This window comes from Schistocerca serialis, chromosome 5 (assembly GCF_023864345.2).
Source record: "Schistocerca serialis cubense isolate TAMUIC-IGC-003099 chromosome 5, iqSchSeri2.2, whole genome shotgun sequence".
NCBI classification, from domain to species: Eukaryota; Metazoa; Arthropoda; class Insecta; order Orthoptera; family Acrididae; genus Schistocerca; species Schistocerca serialis.
The window spans coordinates 130628973-130656389 of NC_064642.1; the positions used below are offsets into that span (position 1 = coordinate 130628973).

The 27417-nt window shown below is 41.7% G+C and overlaps 1 protein-coding gene across 3 annotated transcripts in view; it reads left to right on the top strand.

Moving 5' to 3' along the window:
* The window catches only part of LOC126481500 (cell growth regulator with RING finger domain protein 1-like), a 391341-nt gene that overhangs the window by 83724 nt on the left and 280200 nt on the right, over positions 1-27417 (top strand). For 2 of the 3 annotated variants that reach the window (XM_050105288.1, XM_050105290.1), the window contains exon 2: positions 9272-9438. In XM_050105288.1, coding sequence (XP_049961245.1) covers positions 9272-9438 — 167 coding nt within the window. The remainder of the gene's footprint in view (positions 1-9271; positions 9439-27417) is intronic. The other variant, XM_050105289.1, reaches the window with a different exon arrangement.

Sequence of the window (27417 nt, forward strand, 5' to 3'; positions counted from 1 at the left end):
TTGTTTGATTTTATCGTCGTGATCATTTCGCTAGACGGATGTAGGAGGAAGTAATGTTTCTGGTCTCTTCTTGGAATGTACGCCTTAGAAATTACAATAGTAAACGTGTCCGTGACGCACGCCTCTCTTGTAGCGTCTGCCGCTAGTCTCCGTAACGCTCCTGCGCCGAGTCACCGATTCTGCAGCGAAAGTCGCAGCTATTTGTTGGTTCTTCCCTGTTCATTCTGTCAGTCTTACTAGGTAAGCGTCAGAGACATAGCAGTACTAAAGACCTGGTCGAACGAGTGTTTTGTACATTTACATCTACATTTATGCTCCGCAAGCCACCCAACGGTGTGTGACAGAGGGCACTTTACGTGCCACTGTCATTACCTCCCTTTCCTGTTCCAGTCGCGTACGGTTCGCGGGAAAAAAGACTGCCGGAAAGCCTCCGTGCGCGCTCGAATCTCTCTAATTTTACATTCGTGATCTCCTCGGGAGGCATAAGTAGGGGAAAGCAAAATATTCGATACCTCATCCACAAACGCACCCTCTCGAAACCTGGACAGCAAGCTACACCGCGATGCAGATCGCCTCTCCTGCAGAGTCTGCCACTTGAGTTTGTTAACATCTCCGTAACGCTATCACGCTTACCAAATAACCCTGTGACGAAACGCGCCGCTCTTCTTTGGACCTTCTCTATCTCCTCAGTCTCCTCAGTCAACCCGACTTGGTACGGATCCCACACTGATGAGAAATACTCAAGTACAGGTCGAACTAGTGTTTTGTAAGCCACCTTTGTAGATGGACTAAATTTTCTAAGGACTCTCCCAATGAATCTCAACCTGGCACCCGCTTTTACCAATATTTAATTTTATATGATCATTCCACTTCAAATCGTTCCGTACACATACTCCCAGATATTTTACAGAAGTAACTGCTACCAGTGTTTGTTCCGTTATCACATAATCATACAACGAAGGATCCTTCTTTCTATGTATTCGCAATACATTACATTTGTCTTTGTTAAGGGTCAGTTGCCACTCCCTGCACCAAGTGCCTATCCGCTGCAGATCTTCCTGCATTTAGCTGAAATTTTCTAATGCTGCAACGTCTCTGTATACTACAGCATCATCCACGAAAAGGCGCATGGAACTTCCGACACTATCTACTAGGTCATTTATATATATTGTGAAAAGCAATGGTCCCATAACTCTCCCCTGTGGCACGCCAGAGGTTACTTTAACGTCTGTAGACGTCTCTCCATTGAGAACAACATGCTGTGTTCTGTTTGCTAAAAACTCTTCAATCCAGCCACGCAGCTGGTCTGATATTCCAAAGGCTCTTACTTTATCAGGCGGCAGTGCGGAACTGTATTGAACGCCTTCCGGAAGTCAAAGAAAATGGCATCTACCTGGGGGGTACCTCTTCATTGATTCGGTATTGCAGTGCCTGTGGTGCTAAGAAAGATGCAAAGTTCCTTCGAACATTCATGCATCTCCGAAGGAACAGGCACTGCGGCGACTACAGCTGCTGCGAATACGTAGACCCTTCAGTTGTTTAAGAGAATGACAGTGAAAATTTGTAGCGGACAGACACTTCAACCAGGATTTCCCGCTTTACGCGAACGGTCGCCTTAATGGCTTTGGACATCCGTGCACGACTCACGGCCAGAGCCAGAGCAAAACTGGACTTACCAGTGGGGGTATCCCAGCCAACGGTGACATTTGATGAACATTTCCGAAGGTGGAGGGCAGTGGAATGTCACTGCGGGTCTTCATGCGTGACTTTCAACGGCTGGGTGCGAAGGGCACGTCCATGTCTGCGACGTGATGATGCGGGGCTCACGAAGGCTTCTAGCGCTGGTGTTAAATCTGTTGTCACAGGATGCTGCGTAGTTTTCTTGGGGTGTCTTTGTGATGATGATCTCGGTTGTTTGATTTGGCTCGTGGTCCGCCGTGTAAACAGCGACTGAGTGCTCTGTACAGCGATAACTGGTATTTGAGCCTGGCACAGCTTTGGCTGTGAGGATTCTCAGCTGTTTGCTTCAGTTGTCATTCGGGCCACAAAGCGAGACGAGCCGTCAGTTTGTCCAATCTCGCCCGTTCAGTTTCACAGAGAGCGAAGGAAATGTGTCCAAGGCGATGGTATGTAAGGGATCCATTGCGACACAGGTTAGTGCTTAAGTTTTTTTTGTCTCACAAGGAGAGGCCATGAGGTTGGGATCATAGATTACCTAAAACTTTGTAAATCATTAGTAGGCCATTAAAAGAGCATAATGTGCAAGCAGCAAGGTGCACTAGTCTCTCAATTCCGAGAAAATAGCAAGAGCCGGCACGGTAGCTCAGCGTATTCATTCGGAGGGTTAGCTGCCCTCTGTAATAAAAAATTGAGTGACTGAATCAACAATGAACTCGAACAGGTTGCATGGGACATTTGCCCCTAACAAAAGGAGATGGAAAAAAAAAGTAGTTAGCGTGTGAGCTATGTAAGACGAACGTGCATGAGGCGACGGTTCGTCTCCCTTTCGAACTTAATTTTTAATCTCTATTTTTTTTCATCGCTGGTCTTATTTAATTTGTATTTGAGACGTAATATAATTACAAAGGCGACCTATATTTGCATGAAGTTTCAGTGAATTTCACATTATTCGGCTATTCACTGTTTAATTACACTTAATTATTAGAACAATCGTATTTATAACTATCGACAAGTAAATTTTCCTGAAAATGTATGCCTGTCGTGAAATCCCTTAGGCATGCAGTCTGGTAAGGTACCCGGAACTAATTTGCACTTCCACGCTTCGAGCTGCAGACACAGAGACAGGCCCCATTTTGCAGTTAACCTGCGTAGCGGTGAAAAGTTGCTCATGTAACAAGAGCGAATAGTGTACGTGCAATTTTAATATCGCAGAATTTACACTTGTACTACAAAAATGAACATTGGAGCGAGAATCGAAACGTTGCTTCATACACCTTGCTATTACGAAGCTCGAACGCTAATCCCTTTTTCAAATCTCATTTTGTTCGTTATTATTCGTTGCATTTGTTCGGTGCGGACGTCTCATGACAACCGTCAAAATTCGTCGTTGATCCAGTCACTTATTATTATTATTATTATTATTATTTCTTTTCTCAGACGTTACGTCTGGCCAAAAATAAGTGACGCGGACCTTGATCACGCGTGACTTCCTTTTAACAGTACGGTGTATGTTACATTGCTTTTAGGGACTTTCGGGTAATTGAACATGTATCAATTACAGATTTCTGTAGTTATGTATATAGATTTGGATGTAGCTGTATTGCGCTAATGTACTGATGGATATTGTGTGGTATGACTCCTGTAGTTGACAGTATAATTGGTATAATGTCAACTTTATCCTGATGGCCACATGTCCTTGACTTCCTCAGCCAGTTGGATGCGTTTTTCAATTTTTTCTCATGTTTTCTTCTGTATATTTGTTGTATTGGGTATGGATATTTCAATTAGTTGTGTTAATTTCTTCTTTTTATTGGTGAGTATGATGTCAGGTTTGGGGTCGACAGAAGAGTCCGATCCCACGCGTCGGCTTTGACCTGTGTGACGTCATGACGGCACGGAGTTTGGTTTGCGTGTGTGGCGTGTTGTGGTTTGTTGTGCTCTCCCTTGGTATGTTCAGGGTTTTCGTTTGTGTGATGTTATGGGCTCAGTTTGCTTTTGCTCATTATCCAGAATTGTTGGAGTGTCGGTTGCGTTTGTAGTGGAATTCGTTTCAGTGAGTTAACGATGATGTGTGAAGGTTAATTCAGTGTTGTTCACTGTACGTCGTGTGGTAATTTTAGTAAAATTAATCGGTTGTTGTTTTTGTTCAGGGATGGATATGACGGATAAAATTAAGTGCGCAGGTCAAGGGAAGTGTTCGATCCCAATGTGTGGCTGTGTATGTTGGTATTGGTATCGGGAGATATTTTTGAGCTATATAGGCCAAGGGAAGTGTTTGAGCCTAATGTATGGGATCGGAAGCTGCTGTTGAGCTATATAGGTCAAGGGAAGTGTCCGATTCCAGATGATATTGTGTTTAGTTGTATTTGGGGAGTTTTGTGATGTCGGTTATTTTCGTCGTTTTGTGTGGTTTTGTATGGAGGTGGGTGTCTAAATTTGTTTATATTTAGTTTGCTCCCACCCAAAAAACTACATTTCCCGCGCTTGTCCCGTTAGTGTCATTAGGCTTTTTGTGTAAAGTGTGTGTGTGTTTGTTTTTCGATGTATTTTCGTCCTCATAATGTGTACGTAACGACTTTATATGCGCCATATTGGAATCGTGGTTTATGGTCGTTCCGCCATATTTGTGACGTCATGGGTCAAAGCAGACGGGCGGGATCGGACGCTTCCGTATTTCCCAGGTTTGTTATGTGGTATTGTTTTATCTGTTATAATGGTTCTGTTCCAGTATAATTTGTATTCATCATTCTCCAGTACATTTTGTGATGCATACTTGTATGTGGGAACGTGTTGTTTTATTAGTTTATGTTGTATGGCAAATTGTTGATGTATTATTTTTGCTACATCGTCATGTAGCATTGTGATCGTGGCATTGTGATCGTGTAAGTGTATTGAGTGCTTCTAGGTCTGTGTTACTCCATTTCACTACTCCAAATGAGTAGGTCAATATTGGTATAGCATAAGTATTTATAGCTTTTGTCTTGTTTCTTGCTGTCAATTCTGTTTTCAGTATTTTTGTTAGTCTTTGTCTATATTTTTCCTTTAGTTCTTCTTTAATATTTGTATTATCTTTTCCCATTTTTTGTCTGTATCCTAGATATTTATAGGCATCTGTTTTTTCCATCGCTTCTATGCAGTCGCTGTGGTTATCCAAAATGTAATCTTCTTGTTTAGTGTGTTTTCCCTTGACTATGCTATTTTTCTTACATTTGTCTGTTCCAAAAGCCATATTTATATCATTGCTGAATACTTCTGTTATCTTTAGTAATTGGTTGAGTTGTTGATTTGTTGCTGCCAGTAGTTTTAGATCATCCATGTATAGCAAATGTGTGATTTTGTGTTGGTATGTTCCAGTAATATTGTATCCATAATTTGTATTATTTAGCATGTTGGATAGTGGATTCAGAGCAAGGCAGAACCAGAAAGGACTTAATGAGTCTCCTTGGTATATTCCACGCTTAATCTGTATTGGCTGTGATATGATAGTATTTGAATTTGTTTAGATATTAAGTGTGGTTTTCCAATTTTTCATTACTATGTTTAGGAACTGTATCAATTTAGGATCTACTTTGTATATTTCCAATGTCTGTAGTAACCATGAGTGGGGTACACTATCAAAAGCTTTTTGGTAATCAATATATGCGTAGTGTAGCGACCTTTGTGTAGTTTTAGCTTGGTATGTCACCTCTGCATCTCTCAGCAAAACACCCATCCGAGGCAGCTGACCATCATTACAGTTAACTAGATGTAAGCTTCATACTATCAAATAGACAGATCGATGCCCGGAAATATCGCTTGAAATTTTTTTATTTTTTAATTTTTTAATTTTTTGCAGCTTGCTACTAAGCTATTGAAGATAAGGAAATATACCTTTCAACGTTTTTTGAACAAAATTGTCCCAGCAATCTGAAATATGTTCTTACAGTTGACATTGGACGAGATGTTCAGCCGTCAAGACTCGCAAAAAGGAAACTTCTTGAGATGACGTCATCTAAATGGCTGCCAACTTAAATCAGTATAAGACCTGAAAATGGAGGATGGATTTTGTCTAGCCCAGGCATATTAACCCTATCAATCAGTAATTGATATGTGACTAACTCGTGGAATACGCACGGACACCATCTCATTTTTGTAAATGATTTTCCACAATTTCTGTTTCTGGTTCTAGGGGCTGTAGAGGGGACTTAGTAAAAACAGTTCTGATACGAGCCCATGTCCAGAAATGTGCCGTTTGGATAAAAGTTTAAATATCGGATCATTATAAACTCCCCTGATTCACAGTACGCAGGCACTGGAGACAATGATCTCTGACGTGAGACTGTTTTTACCATATGGCGGAAGTAAAATCGGAAGATCTCCTCGCTTCGTTTTTTAACTGTAAAATGATCGTTCCAAATGACTCTCCCTTTCCTGGCATTTCCCACGCCTTACGGAGTCCGCTGTTTTCATTAAGTGACAAATTTGTTTCAGATTTGTGGCCGTATGTTAACCTAAGGGAAAGGAATCATGTGCGCCATCTGTCTGTGAATCACGTAGACTTTGTCCTGTGTGTTGCCGTATTGTGACTGTTTGCTCATAGTTTTTCCTTTGGCGAATTTTCTGGATCATCCCAGTATTCGCCTAAACAAGCGTGTACAACCTCCTAAAAAACATTATCAGGGCAGGGTACCAGACCTGTGGTCGTTAATCCGCCACGCGGTTTCGGTCCGGGTTCTCGGTCTGGCTCACCTTGGGATGCAAGGTAGCCCATGTCATAGATTAGTGTGTTCACGATGTCAGATTCTTGTGTATCTGAATCGGGACATGAAGGGACAATTTATGTGCTAGTAGATTAACTCGGAAACAAAACATTTACTGTTCCAAAATCTGCTTTGTGATCACTGCGAACAGCCACAGGTACTTCATATGTTTAGCACTCGTCTGCTCATAAATGACTGAGGAACATACAAGGCAGGTGCTCGCTCAATGGTAGTAACTCTTCAAAATATCGGACAAAGCGAGTTACGTCCACGAACAACGCTATGGCACGTGATGCTCATGGTGTGGATTGGGAGACCCGTACAATCGCCATTACTTATTGCTGTTCATATAACAGTTCACCTTGACTGTTCCGGATGTTAAGCGGTCAATTGGTTTGCATTCCACGATGCCAGCACATCCAGAGTGACAAATATTGCACTACATGAAAAAAAGTAAATTAGTTACGAACTATTGCGTGTACCCATTTCATCATGTAAACGTCACTACAGAGATTCAGGTCTAGGTTATGACATGGTCGATACGCCTACCATCCTTGGCGATGATGTGACGCAGAAGAATAGAGAAATTCTGCATGACCCGCCGAAGTGTCGGAACATCGAGGCTGTCGATGACCTCCGGAATGGCTGTTTTCAGCTCAGCAATGGTTTTGGGGATACTGCTGTACACGTTGTCTTTAATACAGCCCCACAAAAAGGAAGCGCATGTGTTCAGAACCGGGTAATATCGCGGTCAATCGAGGCCGATGCCAGTGGCCTCTGGGTACCACAGAGCCAGAATGCGGTCCCCAAAGTGCTCCCCCAGGACATCTATCTCCTGCTTCTATGGGGTCGAGCTCCGTCTTGCGTGACCCTCGTCTTGTCGAAATCAGGGTCACTTTGGATAATGGGGATGAAATCATCTTCCAAGACCTTCACGTACCGTTCAGCAATGGTTCAAATGGCTCTGAGCACTATGGGACTCAACAGCCGAGGTCATCAGTCCCCTAGAACTTAGAACTACTTAAACCTAACTAACCTAAGGACAGCACACACATCCATGCCCGAGGCAGGATTCGAACCTGCGACCGTAGCGGTCGCGCGGTTCCAGACTGTAGCGCCTAGAACCACTCGGCCATCCCGACCGGCTTTCAGTAATCACCGTGTTATCAAAGAATATCGCACCGATTATTCCGTGACTGGACATTGCACACCACACAGCCACCCGTTCAGGGTGAAGAGACTTCTCGATCGGGAAATGCGGATTCCCAGTCTCTCAAATGCGCCAGTTTTGCTTATTAACGAACCCATCCAAATGAAAATGGCAGACAACAATAACTCGCATGCACGTACTAATTCCCATTATGCCCGGCTGCCAACCTTGCTCTTTCATCGTCGTAATGCAAGTTGTGGCGATTTTATTTCACATCATTCAATAATTGTCATCCTGTATAAACGTGCTGATGCCAGGCTTCACACCCAGCTATGACTCGCTATAAAGTGGTCGTTTAGTTAACTGCGCGTTCGCCCCCCCCCCCCCATATCTCTCTCTCTCTCTCTCTCTCTCTCTCTCTCTTCCCCCCCCCCCCCCCCCCCCCACTCTCTTAACCAAGACTCGCTTGAATTTATTCCCATTCTGCAGCTATTCTGACGAGTATTTGGTTTCTAGGTAACTATAGTATTTGGAGATTCTTGCTTGTACTTAATCTACACCTGATCATTTTCAAACATGCCCACTTTCTCGAAAGCGAGTGTATACTCATAAAATTACTCATTTGGACACTTCAGATTCCTCACTCTGTGACTGGTCACTGGCTATCCAACTAGTACCATGCCGTGCCTGCGATTTTGGTACCGACTCTTTATGACGTATTTCCTAGTATTATTCTGGGCATTAATACCGGTCACAGTCAACTCTAACTGTACCAGCTCTTGAACCTGTTTCTTCCTCCTCTGAAGGTTAGAAGAAAATTTCACCAACCACTCTAATCGAAGGAAATCAACTTATGTCTGGGGTAGAACGCCACCCTCTAAAAAGAAGAGGGGCCCGACAGTTTGTGGGCGCTTATGCCACATTAGTTACAATGCGCGACTTTTTAACTAACTGCATTATGTGGTATATGAACTAGACGGTAAGATTAGACTTGCCTGGGTGAGAGAGGGGGGTGTTATAGCCCTATCTTAGTTGCCAATGTAGCGCGAGCAATTAAAGTATAATGTTCTGGATACTGCGAGGATTTTTTCATAAACAAATGAGGAGGGTATTTGTTTTAAAATAACTGACTCAACCATTTGTTAGCGATCATCCACTAATATTTATTTTTTGTCAGGCTTTCGTAACGTCTGGCTTCGCTTCTGAAACGAAATCTAATCTGAAAGAGTTTCTTGTATTGTACTGTGTGTGTGTGTGTGTGTGTGTGAGGGGGGAGGGACGGCGGCGGAGTGTTGTGTGTATCTCATTATCCCGATTGATCCCGTAACTAATTAAACACCCACAGTTGTCGGAAGCAAACAACAAGCAACGAATATAAAATGTTTAAATGTTTCAAATGGCTCTAAGCACTATGGGACTTAACATCTGAGGTCATCAGTCCCCTTAAAATGTCTCATAATTTGTGCTGAGGATTTGCAGTTATTTACAAGTATGATGTTCAGAATGTTGTACGAGCAGCCGCATTGATCTCTGTAAAACAGCAGCTTTCATTGTGCCATTGATCCTAAAATGATAAAATTAACTAGAGTTTTTCAAAGTTTTGGTTACTTTGACTAATCGATTATATAAAAGTTTCATGTGGGTGGGAAAGGTTGGTGTTTTGTCTTACCATGAATGTGATAGACGCCTTTTTTATGCCCAGCAGAAACATGACGATGTTCCGGCTGAACGGTGACGAGTTGATGTTCGGCACCTCGGTGCACCACATACAACAGCACATTCCTCAGATGAAGATGATGAAAGTGCATATACCCTTCACCTTCAAGCTGCTAGAGTCCACTAAGCCATCCTACTCGGGATCACCCACAGGTACGGCAGCGGTACAAAACATTTTGATTAATGTGTATAAAATTCTGTTCTTTTTGTTACTGTTCTTATCCTTTACCTAGGTTATTGCTCAAATTCTATAAACTTTAAGAATAAAAGTCTGCGAAGAGTCTGTTTCGGTTTCTTAAGTTTCGCTCCAAAATGTATATCGCAAATAGAAAGATCCATCATGAAGGTTTCTAAGATACACTTCAGGCTTTTCGCCACGACCTGGTGAAGCAGTCGCACTTGTCTATAGCGCGAATACGCTTCGCTGCTGGTCCACTAGAATCTCTCTGCGTGCTCTTATTTCATTGCGGATATATCGTCAACAAATTCATTTAAAAAAATGTTTAAAATAAAGAGGTCAATATTCTCATACTTTAGTTTGTTGACAGGGTATTTGCAATGGAAAACAGGTAACTTAAAAAGAGTAGCATCGAAGCAGATTCTAGGAACAGGCTGGTGCTATTGCTGTATCAGGTCGCGTCGAAAGGTCTTAGGTTAAGCTTAGAAACCATCATGTAAGAAGTAAAGATTTAAAAAAGAAATATCGAAATGCAGACACTCCACGGACTTTCACTCATAAGACGTATTTCATTGTGTTTCTGAAACCAAAGGAAAGTTATTTTGTAGCTTTAATAAACTACCATTCTATGAAATATGGTATTTCTTCTCCTGACCAAGAATAATTGACGTGGTATAATTACAAATAAGAGTAAGAATCACTCAGTAGAGAAACAGTTACTTTTGATGACTTCTTTTGTCTGCTTTGTTTTACACGCGAATGTGGAATGAAATTTCTCGTATCTAAGTACGTTTGATCGTGCCAGGGAGTCAGGGACCTTTTCTCCGGCAATACACTGACTGATGCGAAGTAACCAGAATTAAATGAAATTCTCAGGCAAGTCGCAGGAGTTTTTCCCGTTAGTCATCGCTGGCCTCTTAGACCGCCAAACGACTTTCAAGAAAGTGCCAACGGTGAACACAATATTAGTTTCATTTTTGGCGGCGTGCGTGGGGAGTTTCACTCGTCAGAACAACACATCTTAAGTGAATCTCGGAACAGTACCCAAGGGAACGACATTTCTACACAGTGTTCTACCAGGTTTTTTTCTGGATGTTTATTTTGTTAGCAGAGGTGCTTCCTCTGTGCCTTCCAAAACACCGCCAAGCATCTGATTGCGAGGAAGAAGTGGAACAGCCTGTTATTTCTCACAGAAAAATCAGCGTTTTGTGGAAGATATTGTAAACGATTGCCGTTGACGTAGAAGCAGCGCTATGCACTGTCCATCTCAATTTCGAGGCACGTGTGGCAGTTCTGAAGGATGACAGTTTTATATTCGCCACCCTGTACTAAGTAATGGTCACACTTCCGCTTACAGGAACATGGAAAATACTTCTGAAACACGTCACGATAGCTGTCACAAACTCGGTAAAAGGCTGGAGTCGAGACTTCCGTAATGTTGGCAAAAAAAAAAAGAAACCTTCATCACCGGTAAATACTTAAATGGAGAAAGTAATACTTAAATGGAGAAAGTAATACTTAAATGGAGAAAGTAATACTTAAATGGAGAAAGTAATACTTAAATGGAGAAAGTAATACTTAAATGGAGAAAGTAATACTTAAATGGAGAAAGTAATACTTAAATGGAGAAAGTAATACTTAAATGGAGAAAGTAATACTTAAATGGAGAAAGTAATACTTAAATGGAGAAAGTAATACTTAAATGGAGAAAGTAATACTTAAATGGAGAAAGTAATACTTAAATGGAGAAAGTAATACTTACATGGAAAAATAACACAGGGATCAGTCCTAGGGAAATACACAATTATATAGAATGGCAGTTGTTTCACCCTCTTCAAAGGCATAATTGGAAAGCGGAATTGGTGGTGGGGGGAGGGGGGGGGGGTGCCGCGAGGTTGAGTGGGACGAACTTCCTGTCGCGACAAGCACTGGGTATCGTACTGGGCTCCCCCCGCTTTTGAGTCCGATGACGATTACGTAATGATCTTGTATTGATAAAAGTTAAATGGAGCTTTAATCAGCCTGGGGGTGATACGAAAAAAAGTGATCTGTTCGCTGTGGTCTTCTTGGAGGCGGTATCCTCTTGCGTGCCTCAGATTTGCACCTAATGGCTAGTTCTCCAGGAATTACATAAAGTCCGAAAATTAGTGAGAATCTGAATTTCTGACGTGCACAAAGTATTACCAGAAGTGAAAGTTGATAAATTGCTGGAAAATATAATTTCGACAATCGGTTAACAAATTTTACTACCACGCTACCTGTAAGATTAAGTTTTTAATACCGTGCGTTTCAAGATTGTTCAAAAGTACTGACGGAAGACGGCAGTCATCTAAAGCATCGTTTTTGATCAAGAATAAATTATTTCAAATGTTTTCCCTTGCATTTATATTCTGTGTTTCCTGGTTCGTTTTCAGTTGGTGGAGCATAACGTCATTAAAAAAAAGGGGAAGTGCCGAAATTTATTCTGTCTTTGTCTTACGAACTTCTTGATGTTGGCCCTACGCCAGAAACTGCTTCTTAATGTCGTCCTTGCACGCGGATTTGAGCTGTAAATTTTTATCTGTTTTTTTTTGTGTCAACGATCTCTCGTGGGTTGCAAATATCACATTCATAATCATCGTTCGCAGATAAACATGAGGCCCCTCTCAATCAGAGAACGTGATTCAGCAGGCAGTTGGTCCTTGAACAACACAGACAAAAAGCTGTTTGGCAGAGCTCCTGTACAAATGTGTCTATGTTCTTGGTGCTGGAATGAGGCGGCCAATAATATGAAGTCATTCATTATCCCTCAGTCTTCAACCATCCGCTTAGACCCTGACGCACATTAAACGTATTAGTACATCCTCAGTTTTTGAGTCAGCAGACTTTTGACGCTCAGACTTCGTATTATTCACAGAGCGGGGTATCAGTTTATATAATCTTTCTAGCTGTGCGGCAGGAAAGTATTAAATTTGAGCAAGCGCATGAAACAAGACTTTTACAAAGTCAACATTCATTACATTCGTTTTTTTTCTTTGTAGGATAAAAACGCTTTCGGAGGTGAGAAGCTTGAAGTTTTTTAAAATTGTCGTTTTCAAGGCGTGTTACGAAAAAAAGCAGAGCGAGCGGCACAGTCTTTAAGAAACTGAACTCCTCAGCGAGACGTGCGGGTTACAAATCCCAGTCCTGCTGCCGAACTTTTTCTGTGGTGTCTCGAGTGACTTGAAGCAATATTTCCCACAGCAAAGACAGCAGCTAATCTCCTTTCCATCCTGTCCAATCGCAATATTTAGTAATTTATCATGGTTTCTAATGACAAGAGTATCTTTGGGGCCGTTGTTCTCCCTTCTGCTAACAAACTCTGAAAGCTGAACCTAATGTTGCGTACATTTGGAAATCGTTAGACACGCTGTGTTAGTACCTCTGATGCTGTTTCAGTAAAAGCATATGAATTGGTAACATTTAACGGTTTTAAATCGCTCCTTCTACAGAAGTCCACTTCCCATGTGTCCTGCGTAACGTTTAAAATTAAATTTAGCCTCAGAGCGCATGCATATAAATAAGAGAACCGGACAGAAAGCTATATGTTGCCTAGATCTGTGTGTCCTAGATGAAGGTGGATGTTTCTGATATAGGTTTACGAAAAGAATCTATCATGACCTCGTTACTCTGCTTAGTTAAAGAATGCCGAAGTGAATTATCCTAAGTTATGGATTTTTCGTTTCTAGCATTTGTAGACTTAGAGAAAGCTTTTGACAATGTTCACTGGAGTACTCTTTCAAAATCTGAAGGTGGCAGGGGTAAAATACAGGGAGCGAAGGGCTATTTACAATTTGTACAGAAACCAGATGGCAGTTATAAGAGTCGAGGGACATGAAAGGGAAGCAGTGGTTTGGGAAAGGAGTGAGACAGGGTTGTAGCCTCTCCCCGATGTTATTCAATCTGTATATTGAGCAAGCAGTAAAGGAAACAAAAGAAAAATTCGGAGTAGGTATTAAAATTCACGGAGAAGAAGTAAAAACTTTGAGGTTCGCCGATGACATTGTAATTCTGTCAGAGACAGCAAAGGACCTGGAAGAGTAGTAATGGACAGTGTCTTGAAAGAAGGATATAAGATGCACATCAACAAAAGCAAAACGAGGATAATGGAATGTAGTCGAATTGAATCGGGGATTCTGCGGGAATTAGATTAGGAAATGAGACACTTAAAGTAGTAAAGAAGTTTTGCTATTTGGAGAGCAAAATAACTGATGATGGTCGAAGTAGGGAGAATATAAAATGTAGACTGGCAATGGCAAGGAAAGCGTTTCTGAAGAAGAGAAATTTGTTAACATCGAGTATAGATTTGTCAGGAAGTCGTTTCTGAAAGTATTTGTATGGAGTGTAGCCATGTATGGAAGTGAAACATGGATGATAAATAGTTTAGGCAAGAAGAGAATAGAAGCTTTCGAAATGTGGTGCTACAGAAGAATGCTAAAGATTAGATGGGTAGATCACATAACTAATGAGGAGGTATTGAATAGAATTGGAGAGAAGAGAAATTTGTGGCACAACTTGACTAGAAGAAGGGATCGGTTGGTAGAACATATTCTGAGGCATCAGGGGATCACCAATTTAGCATTGGAGGACAGCGTGGTGGGTACAATCGTAGAGGGAGATCAAGAGATCAATACACTAAAAAGATTCAGAAGGATGTAGGTTGCAGTAGGTACTGGGAGATGAAGAAGCTTGCACAGGATAGAGTAGCATGGAGAGCTGCATCAATCCAGTCTCTGAACTGAAGACAAGTAGCATGGAGAGCTGCATCAATCCAGTCTCTGAACTGAAGACAACGACAACAACAACATGGATTTTATCAATGGGAGGTGCCCATTCAGCCAGCTCAACAGTCAATTGCCATTTATGACGATACGAACGTAAACACAGCACAACAACCAGTCCCTGAGTGGATAAAATCTCCGAACCATCCGGTAATCGAACCCGGGCCTCTTCAGTTGGCCGGCCGGTGTGGCCGTGCGGTTCTAGGCGCTTCAGTCTGGAACCGCGTGACCTCTACGGTCGCAGGTTCGAATCCTGCCTGGGGCATGGATGTGTGTGAAGTCTGTAGGTTAGTTAGGTTTAAGTAGCTCTAAGTTCTAGGGGACTGATGACCTCAGATGTTAAGTCTCATAGTGCTCAGAGCCATTTGAACCTCTTCAGTTGCCAATCCACCGCGCTGACCACTCAGCCACAAAGACGGACTGCGTTGTAGACTTCTTGGTAGAGCTAAGAATGAGCCGCAGGACCAGACGATTCTGCGCCTTTTATTGTCCAAACGTGCCCCATGGGTAAGAGGCCCCTTGAGGAAAACGAATAATGCTTAATATCTTAAATGCGAACATTTTAAGTTAGGCTTTACTGTGACTGTTATTGACATTAAATGAAACAACGAGTTTACTGTTACCAGTCGCTGTTTTTTGGTTGGATGTGTAGGATGCTGATACTTGGGTTGTTAACATGGTGTTTTGTTTCATGCAGGTGGGTGGCCATTGCTGAGGTGTGGTATTTTTTGTATTTAGTGCTGCCGTGTGTTCTTTGAATTTAACCTCAAATGATCTGCCTGCTTGGCCTATGTAGAAGCAGTCACAGTCCAAACATTCAATTTTGTACACACCTGGGTGATAAAGTGGGTTTCGTGTGCTGATGTTGTGTGGTCACTTCTGCCCAGTCTTGTTGTTGTGGTAAAGGATATGCTTATGCCTTTTCGTTTGAAGACATTGGCAATCTGATATGAAATGATACCTAGAAAGGGGATCGTATGGAAGATGTTATTTTCTTTTTGTTTTTTGTGATGTGATGGCTTTGCCACTATTGTTTTAGGGTATCTACTATGGAGCTGTTATAATCATTTGTAATAGCTGTTTGTTTTATTATTTCAATGTCTTGTTCATATTTGTCTTCAAAGAACGGTAGTTGAATAGCTCTATTGATCATGTACCGGAACGCTGCCGTTTTGTGGGCTCTGGGGAGAGAAGAGGAGTTGTCGATTGTAGTATGTGCTGTGGTAGAGTTCCAATAAATTTCAAGCTGATTTATGTTATTTTTTATTGTAATGGTAAGGTCTAAAAAGCCTTATAACATCATCTGTTTGATGTTCAACTGTGAATTTTATGTTTTCATGGGACTTGTTGAATAACTGGTTCCTCACTGATGTCTTTAATTAAAATGATGGTATATATATATATATATATATATATATATATATATATATATATATATATATATATATATATATATATATATCTGTAATAGTAGATGAGATTTTTGAGTAGGTGCTGTTTGGAATTCAGGATTTTGTCTCCTAAGTTACTTATAAATATTTCAGCTAGCAATCGAGGAAGATTTGAGCCCATTACCAGACCATCTGTTTGCTTGTAGATTTTACTGTTAAATTTAATGTAGTTGTGTGAAGGTGTAAATTCAAGCAGTTCCATTAGTTCAGTAATCTGAGTTGAAGGAATTTTTGGTGCTTTTGTAGGTTGGCATTGATTAGCCATATGGGCACAGATGAATAAGGGTTTTGTATGTCAAATGAGGCAATTGTGGCTCCATCAGGTACTTCCATGCATTTGACAGAGTTCTTTACATTTAAATCTATATTCGATATTAGTAATTTTCTTTCAGAAACGCTTTTCTTGCTAGTGCCAGCCTACGTTTTGTATCCTCCCTACTTTGATCATCATCAGTTCTTTAACTATCCACATATCAAAACTCGTCTACTTCTAGTGTCTCTTTTGCTGAATTATTTTCCTCACCATCTCCTGATTTAATTAGACTATATTCAATTGCCGTTGTTTTGCTTTGTTGATGTTCATCTTATAGTCTTCTTTTCAAATCGCTGTCCATTCGTCAACTGCTCTTCAATGTCCTTTGCTGTCTGTGACAAAATTGTCATCAAACCTCAACGTTTTTATTTCTTCTCCCTCAACTTTAATTCTGTCTCCAAATTTTTCTTTCGTTGCCTTCACTGCTTGCTCAGTGCACAGATTGAATAACATCGGGGATAGGCTACAGCCCTGTCTCACTCCCTTATCACCCACTGCTTCCCTTTCATGCTTCTCTACGCTTGTAACTGCCACCTGGTTTCTATACAAGTTTAAATAGCATTTTGCTCCCTTTATTTTCCTTCTACTCCCTTCAGAATTTCAAAGAGAGTGTTCTGTCAACATTGTCAAAAGCTTTCTCTAGTCTAAAAATGCTATAAGCATATATTGCCTTTCCTTAACCTATGTTCTAAGAGAAGAGGTTGTGTCAGTATTGCCTCTCATGTTCCTGCATCCAAACTTATCTTTACCTAGGTCAGCTTCTACCCGGATTTTCGGTTCTTTTATAAATAATTTGTGTCAGTGTTTTGCAACCATGACTTGTTAAACTGATAATTCGTTAACATTCACATCTGTCAGTACATGCCTTTTTGGAACTGAAATTTAACATTCTTCTTGAAGTCTGAGGCTATTGCACACGTCTCGGACAAACCGCACGCCTGGTGGAATAGTTTCGTTGTGGCTGGCTCTCCCAAGGGGATCAGTAATTCTGAGAATGTCGTCTACTCTATTGTCCTTGTTTCGACTTAAGTCTTTCAGTGCTGTGTCAAATTCTTCTCATCTCATCTACGCCTAAGTCCTCTTCCCTTTTTAAAGTCGTGCCTCCAGCCTCATTTCCTTTGTATAGCCTCTCTCTACATTTCTTTTGCCTTTCAGCCTTCCCTTCTTTGCTTAGTTCTAGTCTTCCATCTGAGCATTTTATATTTATGCAGCTGTTTTTCTTTTCTCCAAACGTCTCTTTAATTTTGATATAGGTGGTACCTATCTTTCTTCTAGTGCTATATGCTTCTATATCCTTACCTTTATCTTATAGCCATTCGTACTTCCCCACTTCGCATCCCCTGTCACTCATGTTTTAAACTGTATTTCCTTTGTGTGCTTCATTTGCTGCATTTTTCATATTTTCTCCTTCATCAATTAAATCCAATATCTCCTGTGATTTCCAAAGATTTTACTAGACCGTGCCCTTTTACCTGTTTAATGTTCTGATGCCTTTACTATATAATGTCTCAAAGCTACCTCATACCCACTTGAAAATTGCCACATAGGTATGCTATATTCGTGCACTAAACTTTCATGTAATCAATATACTCGTATTAATAGTCTAGTATATTATATTTGCGTATTATTATTATTATTATTATTATTATTATTATTATTATTATTATTATTAAAATCCTAGGCGTCTGCAGCACGTTAAAAATAAGTGACAGCGCGTTATACTTAGCAGTGTAGGGAGGGGGAGGCGGATGGTGTGATCCCAAACAGTGACGCCCCCCTTTCCATCAGTGCCACTCCCCTCTCCCCCTCTGCCCACCGTGCGCTTTCTCTCTCTCTCTCTCTCTCTCTCTCTCTCTCTCTCTCTCTCTCTCTAACCTTGACTTCTGCCCTTCTGCATTCTTGTGTAATGTCTTTTATTATCATTGATCACTCTTCCGTACTATAATCTCGTCTACTCTAATACTCCACTCGGCCCCAGCTAAACTATCCCTGACGGCATTGCCATGTGTCTTCCTTCTGGTAAGGGTTTCCCGTATACTTCTTAACCTCCTAAATGTTAGTGGTACCTCTGTCATACTTAATCGGCCCAATAAACTTTTAACATCTTTACGTAAAGTAGTAGCACGTTCTCAGTGCTTGGTCTATCTTCCATTTATACCGCGCATCACTTGCAAAAGAAAGCTCTTCTCAAGACCACAGGATGAGTACTATATTGTTCCTTATATTGTGATTTCCTGCCAGCAGAACAGAGGAAATTGTGCAATACTAATACAGTTGCACGTGATTTTAAAGTTGGAGTTCTTTATCGGACAAGAGTCAGTTTGGAACTCTCATCTAGTCATTCTACCTAGCTTTTCCTAACATAATGTAACCCATTCTCAAGTACGTTGAGCAATAATTCCGCCGCGCGGGTTTAGCCGAGCGGTCTTGGGCGTTGCAGTCATGGACTGTGCGGCTGGTCCCGGCGGAGGTTAGTTAGATCCCTTACAGCCATGCGGTTAAGATGCCTGTCATCTCGACTGCTAATGATACGAGGCCGTTGGGATCCACCACGGCGTTCCGTATTACCCTCCCGAACCCACCGATTCCATTTTCTGCTGACAGTCATTGGATCTCGATCAACGCGAGCAGCAATGTCGCGATACGATAAACCGCTATAGCGATAGGTTACAATCCGACCTTTATCAAAGTCTGAAACGTGATGGTACGCATTTCTCCTCCTTACACGAGGCATCACAATGACGTTTCACCACACAACGCCGGTCAACTGCTGCTTGTGTGTGAGAAATAATAGGTTGGAAACTTTCGTCATGTCAACACGTTGCAGGTGTCGCCACCGGCGCCAACCTTGTGTGAATGCTCTGAAAAGCTAATAATTTGCATATCTCAGCATCTTCTTTCTGTCGGTTGAATTTCGCGTCTGTAGCAAGTCATCTTAATGGCCAGTAGTGTAATATGCAGAAGAATGAAAAAGAAAATTTGTCAGGCGGCGATCACTTTGGCTTTACGAGAGACACCAGAGAGGTATTTCCGAAGTTGAGATTGATTATGGGAGCAAAACTGTTGGAAAAACCAAAAAGAATTCATAGTAGTTGTCAATCTACAGAAACCGAAAAGCATTCATAGCGAGTGTCGACCTTACAAACCGCTGGACAACATAACATTGTGTTAGAAATTTTCGGGGAGACAGGTGTAAGCTCGTATAAGGTAAGGTAATATACAATATGCAAGAGCCAAGACAGGGAAAAACAAGATGGAACACAAAGAACGAAATGCGCGGATTAAAAAGATGTAAGAGCGGGATACGGTGTTCGCCCCCTACTGCTCAACCTGTACACAGAAGCAGCAATGTAATAAAAGAAATGTTCAAGAGTACAATTGAAATGCACGGTGGAAGGAAGGATGTCTGTGATAAGATTCTCTGGTGACATTAATATCCTCAGTGTGAGAGAGAAAGAACCGCATGGAGTGAACAGTGTAATGAGAACGCGCTATGGATTTAGAATAATTCGAAGGAAAATGAAGTAATGAGGAGTAGTGGAAGTGATACATGATAAAATTAACATCAAAGTTGGGAACCACGAAGTAGAAAAAAATGAATAAATTATGCTACCCTCGAAACAAAGTAACACAGTATGGACGAAGCGAGGAGAACATAAAAATTGATTAGCACAGGCCAATAAGGCATTCCTGGTCAAAAGAAATAAACTACTGTCAAATATCAGCTTTAATTCGAGGAAGAAATTTCTGAGAATGTATATCTTTAGCACAGCATTCCATAGAAGTGAATAATACTGTGGGAGAACTGGAGCAGAAGTAAAGCAGTCTTCATGATGATGTGAGAGCGAAAAATGCTGAAAATTGAATGGACTGATCAGAAACGAAGAGACCATCCGCACAATCTGCGAGGAATGTAATGTAATGTGTGGAAAACTTTCCTTACGATAAGGGAAAGTACGATAGCACATGGTCCAAGACATCATCGAGGAATAACGTAAGTGGTGTGGAAGCAACGGGGGGCAAAACACATAGAGGAAAACAGATATTGGAATATATCCAACGAATAACTGAGTACATTTGTTATATGTTCTACTGGGCGAAAGAGGTTGGCACAGGAGGAAGTCGGATCAGGTATAAATCAGAAGATTGATTTAGGATGTAGAGAGAGAGAGAGAGAGAGAGAGAGAGAGAGAGAGAGAGAGAGAGAGAGACTAGGAACAGCATAAAGGAAACACTCATACTCAAGCGCTTATTGCACTTCGTAAACAAAGTGAATATATGGAGCCGGCCTTACTGGAGCAAAATGTGATCCGTGGACTTGGTGATGGCGTCCGATAGGGACTCAAATGGGTTCCGTAGGATTTACATCAGGCGTAACTGGTCACCGAGACACCAACGTGAGTTCACTATAATGCTCCTCAAACGGCGAGAGGTGGAGGCCGTAGGTGAGCGAGAAAAATCTCTTGAAAGTCCTCTGATTTCAGATATTGAATGAATGCAGTCGTGATAGTTTACGTGCTCAGAGTTACTACTTACAGTTAGACATATTCACAGTTTCTAACATTAATATTAGTCTTGTTGTGTTAAAACGGTAACGTGAGATGATTCGTAATGAGTTGTTTATGACGACAGGTTAAATTTTAAAATTCTGCCAAGAATTATACGAGATTCTGAAAATAATATTGTTGTCGATAGCTAGGCACCCAGGGCCGGGTACTGTTTCAGCCGTTTAGTTGAATAAAGGGTGGTTGTAACTAAACTTCCGCTACTTGACACAATGCAGACGGAAAACAGTTTACTGTATGGGTACCCAACTTTATAGGAATGATGTTCAGACTGTGCGCTGCAGGATGTGCGTTAAGTGTCATGACTTGCTGTTAGGTGCCGGTACTGGTACGCCGACGTAGGAGGAACTCGGACCCCAAGGATTAAGGACGTGCAGCGTGAACGCCACACGTTACTGTGATCCGCTTCACCAACATGTGATCCCTGCTCTACCAGAGAGAGCTGCTTTGGGCTCATCTGTTACGATGAACGATGGAGCTCCACCTCACTTTTGCTCGTGAGGCCACTCAGCTACTACGTAACACATTTGGAGAAAACCGAATCATTGGCCAATCGTTCCAAACTGCGGGGCCACCAAGATGAACCCTTGTGTTTTCTGGCTGTGGCGTTACTTGAAGGACATGAAGAACATGGTTTATCAACATGACACCAACACACGTTGTATGTTGAAGATGAGCGTAGCGAGGGCGGTAGTCAGCCAGCATCCCATCTGACATGTTTCGGGCAACGGTAGAGCAATCTGCATTGCGGTTCCATGCTGTGTAGACGCAGATGGTCGGCACACAGAGCAACATTTGTAAACTGGAACTTATGGTTTATTCGTTACTTCTCTTCCACATGTCATTACAAACTTTCCCACAAAGCTTTTGTTCTACATCTACTCGTTTTTCATGGGGGCCCTGTGAAGTAGTAGATTGGACTACGTTGTTGCTTAACACTGTATGGTAGGTAATACACCTCGTCAGGAGTTTGTGCAGAAACTCCTCAACAGAGCTTAGTTGGGACGATATCCGTCGTGCATGCGTAGAACCTAATGTAAGCGATTTTCAGCAGGTGTTGTACCAACATTGTGTGCAATTTGTGCGGGTAAATAAGACTACTACAAAAATATCTACCTGGATTTTTTACTATCGCCAATAAAACAAGTCAGTTTGAAATTTTCTCGTTTTATAGCTGGTTCGGAAGCGAGCTTCTCTCAATGATGCATTTGGCTTTCTCCATCATGTCGTAAAATTTGAATCATCATAGGAAGACTCTCCTGACACACTGATCCCCACTTCCATTTTCTATAGGTGAATTAAATCACTGACGATAGTATGACTGATACACAAATATGTGGCTCTGTCCCGTAGTCGGAAAATATGCCACACCTGTCAAAGGAAATTATATTTTCCTTTGTTATGCAACCGGTCCGTTGCTCGACCACCGTAAAATCTGACTTCAAATGTCTAACGGCTCGGTAGATCTACCTAACAGAGCAGCTCTAAACAGAGTATTGCTCTCAGCTGCCAATGCCGAGTCCCACAATTTCCTATCTAGAGTATCAGCTAACCAGCTCCGCGCGTTCTCTCTCGAACACCGCAACGCCAGGGAGTTCGAATGACTGAAAAATGTGTTCCTTCATCGCTGCGTAAGGTTCTGACATGCCCACTGGGTGTGGGTATTGTGATGAACTTCGCAACAGAAAAAACTTGTAATGGAGACGTTGTCGGCGCGACCGACGTAATCTTCGCTACGGGGAAACAAATTTTGCAGACAGACATCTCAGCACGCAGCGTTTAACTTGCAAATGAGCTTGTCCGCTACTACATCGGAGGACCACAGAGTACGCACGCTGAATGCCGTGGCCACCGATATGATCGTAGCGCGTGCTTCTCCCTACGTCCAGCATTTTTAATTCGTCGTCTAGCGAATGTTACTAAGAACGAGCGAACCAGCAGAGCACAAGAATTTCAGACAACGTTTGGCCAACCGCTAACAAGGTTTGGGCAGCACCGTATACTTAGAAAGGGGTTCATGACCACGCAAAATACTAAGACTAATATCAAAACGACATCTTTTTCTATTTATTTCTTTATTTGTTACTCCGTACCTGTTAGAGTGCTGTATCTCCTGTTGGCATCTAGGGAACATAACGTGTAGTGTTTCAATCAACAACCATGTCTAGCGTAGCTATTGCATAACTAAAAAATGGTTCAAATGGCTCTGAGCACTATTGGACTTAACTTCTGAGGTCATCAGTCCCCTAGAACTTAGAACTACTTAAACCTAACTAACCTAAGGACATCACACACATCCATACCCGAGGCAGGATTCGAACCTGCGACCGTAGCGGTCGCGCCGTTCCAGACTGTAGCGCCTAGAACCGCTCGGCCACTCCGGCCGGCTATTGCATAACTGTATGACAAATTAGTACGGAGAATATTACACACTGCTGTTTTTCGCTTTCATAAATAAATCTGTCATCGTGTTAAACGAAAACACAGAAGTGTCCAATTTGCATTTCTGGTTCCACTTTAGTGATGTTCTCGAGAAAATCAGCCACCATCATAATTTCCTTATTTGTAATTATGTTTTGATGTTTCCTGTTGGTAATTCTCAATGGATGCAAACAATGCACTGTTTTTAGGATTTAGGACTTGACACGTAAGTGCTCAAGATTTTGCTGTCGGTAGCAGCTTCGTTGGTAACTATTATGTGTATACGTAAGAAGACAGTACAATCTGTGTTAGGTGATAGGGAATTCTCTTAATAAACAGAGCTCTGTGAGAGTGTTAGGTGCCGCTTTGAGATGTACAAGGAAGCGTCTTATGTCTGACACTTCGTCTTCGCTGCTTGCTAATTTTTGACCGTGCTTAATGGCATATGGACTTTAAGGTACGGTATACTGCAGGACAATATAGATAGATTTACATCATATGTTTCATCACATTAGACAAGAAATCTTAGAGAGTATCTGCGACCATGTTGATGTAATAATGTAATGATGTATAATCTCCGAAAATTTTCTTTATTTTTAACTTCCCATGACACGTTCTGAGTTACGTTATCACGAGATCTGTGTTACATGAATAAAATGGAAGACAAAATAGAGAAATGTACAGTACAATGAAGCAGTGAAGCCGAGCAACCTACTTTTAATATAGGTATACAGTATACACTTCCATATAAGGCTATACTGCGTACAAATACATTCAAAAAAGCTGTCCTGACACTTAAACGTTATTTTTGATTACTGGTCAGAAGAAATTTATATACCTCGCAAACGCTTTCCTTACTGTTGCTACCCTGAATTTTACGAGGGTCGGTCAATAATGCCCCAGATTTTTTAAAAAGCCATCAATATACATAGACAAACGTTGGTGCATCACATTTGATGTGTGTTCTGTGCGCCGGTGAAGTTTCGATCCGTTCTGGCAAATGGAAGAGCCGTAGTACAACGTCAAAATGTCGTCTACATACGACTCACGTGTTACAAGCAGCGTGCTGTTATTGAATTCTTGTGTGCAGAAAAAGAAACCGTGGTGAACATCCATAAACGTTTGTGTGCAGCGTATGGCGATGCTGCCGTTGATAGGAGTGCAGAAAGTTAAAGGTTCAGGAAATGCAGAAGCAGAACTCCATGATCAGCCACGATTGGGACGTCCTGTCACAGCCACTGGTCCAGACATGATGAATCGTGCGGATGCCATTATTCGTGCCGACGGGCGCATCACAACTCAATAATTAGCTCTATTGTTGCCGGTCAGCATTGCACGTGCGTACGGCCATAGAACGTGATGGAGACTACGTAGAAAAATAGGACATGGAACAGACATTTTGATGTGTATTGTATCCAGATTCTGACTCTTAACAATAAATGTGCTGAGAAAAAAAAGTGGGGGTTACTTATTGCACGACCCTCGTATATTCTCTCTACTTCGGCCTTCGTCAGTTTTTTTTCTGTAAAAATTCATAGACTGCGTTTAGTGACTTCTCGTAAACTAATTCTATCACCATCACCTGATTCAATCAGAGTACATTCTCTTAGCTTTATTTTACTTTTGTTGATATTCCTCTTATAACTTTTCGGGAACTACCTATTCCCCTCAACCGCTCTTCAGTCATTTGCCGTCTCTGACAGAAGTACATTGTCATTGGCAAACTGCGAAGTTTTCATTCCTTCTCCCTAAACTTTAATTCACTTTACAGATTTCTCCTTTGTGTGTCTTATTTCTCGCTAGGTGTAAGATAAAGTGCTGAAACTTTTTTTTTTTTTTACTGAGGTACAAATAAGGAAAAGATGTACAGGTCTTCCATGCAGGACAGTGTAAGAGGACACACAACGCTGCTGTGTCCACGATAGTATTACGGGGTGTTTTCGTCTATAGGAACTATCCTCATATTACTGCCATATACACATTGGCGGTGTGTGGCCTTGCAGTGTCCTGCACGAAAGAGATGTGGGTGTTTTCCTTAGTTGTTAGTGTTATTAGTACCCTGTAACAACAAATACGAGAAGTTGTTCATATATGTCAGAAATCTGGCGGAGGAAGGTAGGTAGATCCAAATATTCGTATTGCACTAAGTGCGCACAACAATCGCGTCATGAAGAGGTTTTGATGTAATTAGCGAGTGTTTTCAGAACTCCAGTGTCAATTGTTCCGAGTTCACATACTCAATGCCCTGGTGCAAGTATTTCAATTCGACGCCACTTTGGCGACATAGGTGTCCCTAACCTACCCCAGTTACCCAACTGGGGACCGAGCGAGGTAGCGCAGTGGCTAGCACACTGGACTCGCATTCGGGAGGACGACGGTTCAATCCCGCGTCCGGCCATCCTGATTTAGGTTTTCCGTGATTTCCCTAAATCACTCCAGGCAAATGCCGGGATGGTTCCTTTGAAAGGGCACGGCCGACTTCCTTCTCCGTCCTTCCCAAATCCGATGAGACCGATGACCTCGCTGTTTGGTCTCTTCCCCCAAACCAACCAACCAACCAACCCAACTGGGGAAAGTGGACCTGCAGTTTAATGTGGAGACTAAACTACGTGTCATTTCGGGCGACTCTTGAGCGTTGAGAGGTGAAGGCCAGGCTAAAGGCAGAGGGAAAATTTCCGTGGTCCGACCAGGATTCGACCCCTTAAGCTCTCGGTTTCCAGACACGCACATTGCCACTAGACCACAAGGCCTGACAGTTTTATAATAAACCATCCCACCATTGTAGGTTGTAATACATACGTCCACCAACAGTATCTGAATCGGTCGATCACTGTGCTGGCACTATCTTGAAGAGTTTAGTTTGTGCGTGGTTCTGAGAGCAGATGCTACTTGGACAACAGTCTGACGTGTTAACTGACGCAACGATTAACGGCAGCTCCATAACTCTTCTAATTCGACTAAAATCGATTCGCCGCTTGCAAGAGTCCGAGCAGTGAGTCGGTGTACGCAGCGATCGCAGTTTTGCCTCTCCAGTAATTGGTTCCAGCGCAAAGCCGGAGACGGCGCATGCATCCTACGTGAAATGCCCAGTTCGTACCTGTGTATATGTGAAAAATGCTAAGTTGGCCCGTGGTTACGAAAATTACAGTTTCTAGCATTATCACTCCTTGAAATGTGTGGATAAAAGTCCTAGGTATAAACTGCTCCGCATGTGGGGACATCCTTCGTCCCCACCCATGAGATTTTCATTGCGACTTTTCGTCTGGACGCTGATGACCATAATGTCGAGCGCCCCCTCATAATCAAAAGTCCTAGGTCAAGATCGCTAAAATTTCATTATTGATTACTAGTTTCAACTCACTGTCAAGCCGCCTTCAAATCTAAAATACAGAAAATTACATGAAAGAGGCGGACAATAGCACAATAATTGTATATTTAAACTTCCATTCAATGATACATACCAATAGGAATTGTTTAATTTCGTGTGTATCAGACACCAGGCGTTAAACATCGTCCTGTTGTGTTGTACACACTGAAAAAATTTATAGATCGAGACAAAAATAGACATACAAAGTACATTTGGTAAGTGCTATAAAGCTACAACCGTACATAAAGTAAGTCGTCATGGTTACGTAATGTATAATGTTAGCCATATGTTTCCAGTGCTCATATTGCCGCACTTGCGTTTAAATGCAAGGCGATTGGCAGTGGCGGCTACAATACTCCGTGCGTGAATGTAAATACGGCATATCGAACGTTCCAGGAGTAAGGAAGTAACCGTATAACGGCTATAACAGAACTTGTCACGTATGTAGCGTTATAACTACCGTATGTAGCGTTATAGCTACACGAAATCCCTAACTGCCAGATGGCGCTATTAATCAACGAACTTTTACATAATCGTGCCTTTATAATAATATAAAAAATTTCAACGTAAAGATCTTTCTAGAAGATTTACGTTATTGAAAATATAAGGAACTACGCTCAATTTCTGCTCTCTGTAGTAACCATATTATAGAGGCACGACTGTAAAACTTCGTTGTTTAGGAGCTCCGTCTGGCAGTTAGGGTTTTCATGTAGCAATAACGCTACATACGTGGCCAGTTCTCTGACGGTCGTAATAAAGTTACTATCTTGTTCCTGCAACGCTGCGAGTGATACGCCTTATTTGCATATTACGTAACCATGATGACCTATTTTACGTAATACTATAGGTCTATGCCACTTACCAAATGTACTTCGTATGTATTTTTGTCACTATCTATAAAAATTTTTAGTCTGTAGGTAACGGGAGCGATACGGTTCAACAGATTGTGAGGATGTGTAATGCCTGGTGACTGATACGCCCTGAATTAAATAATAATTTTTATTGATATGTATCGTTGAATGCAAGTTTAAATATAAA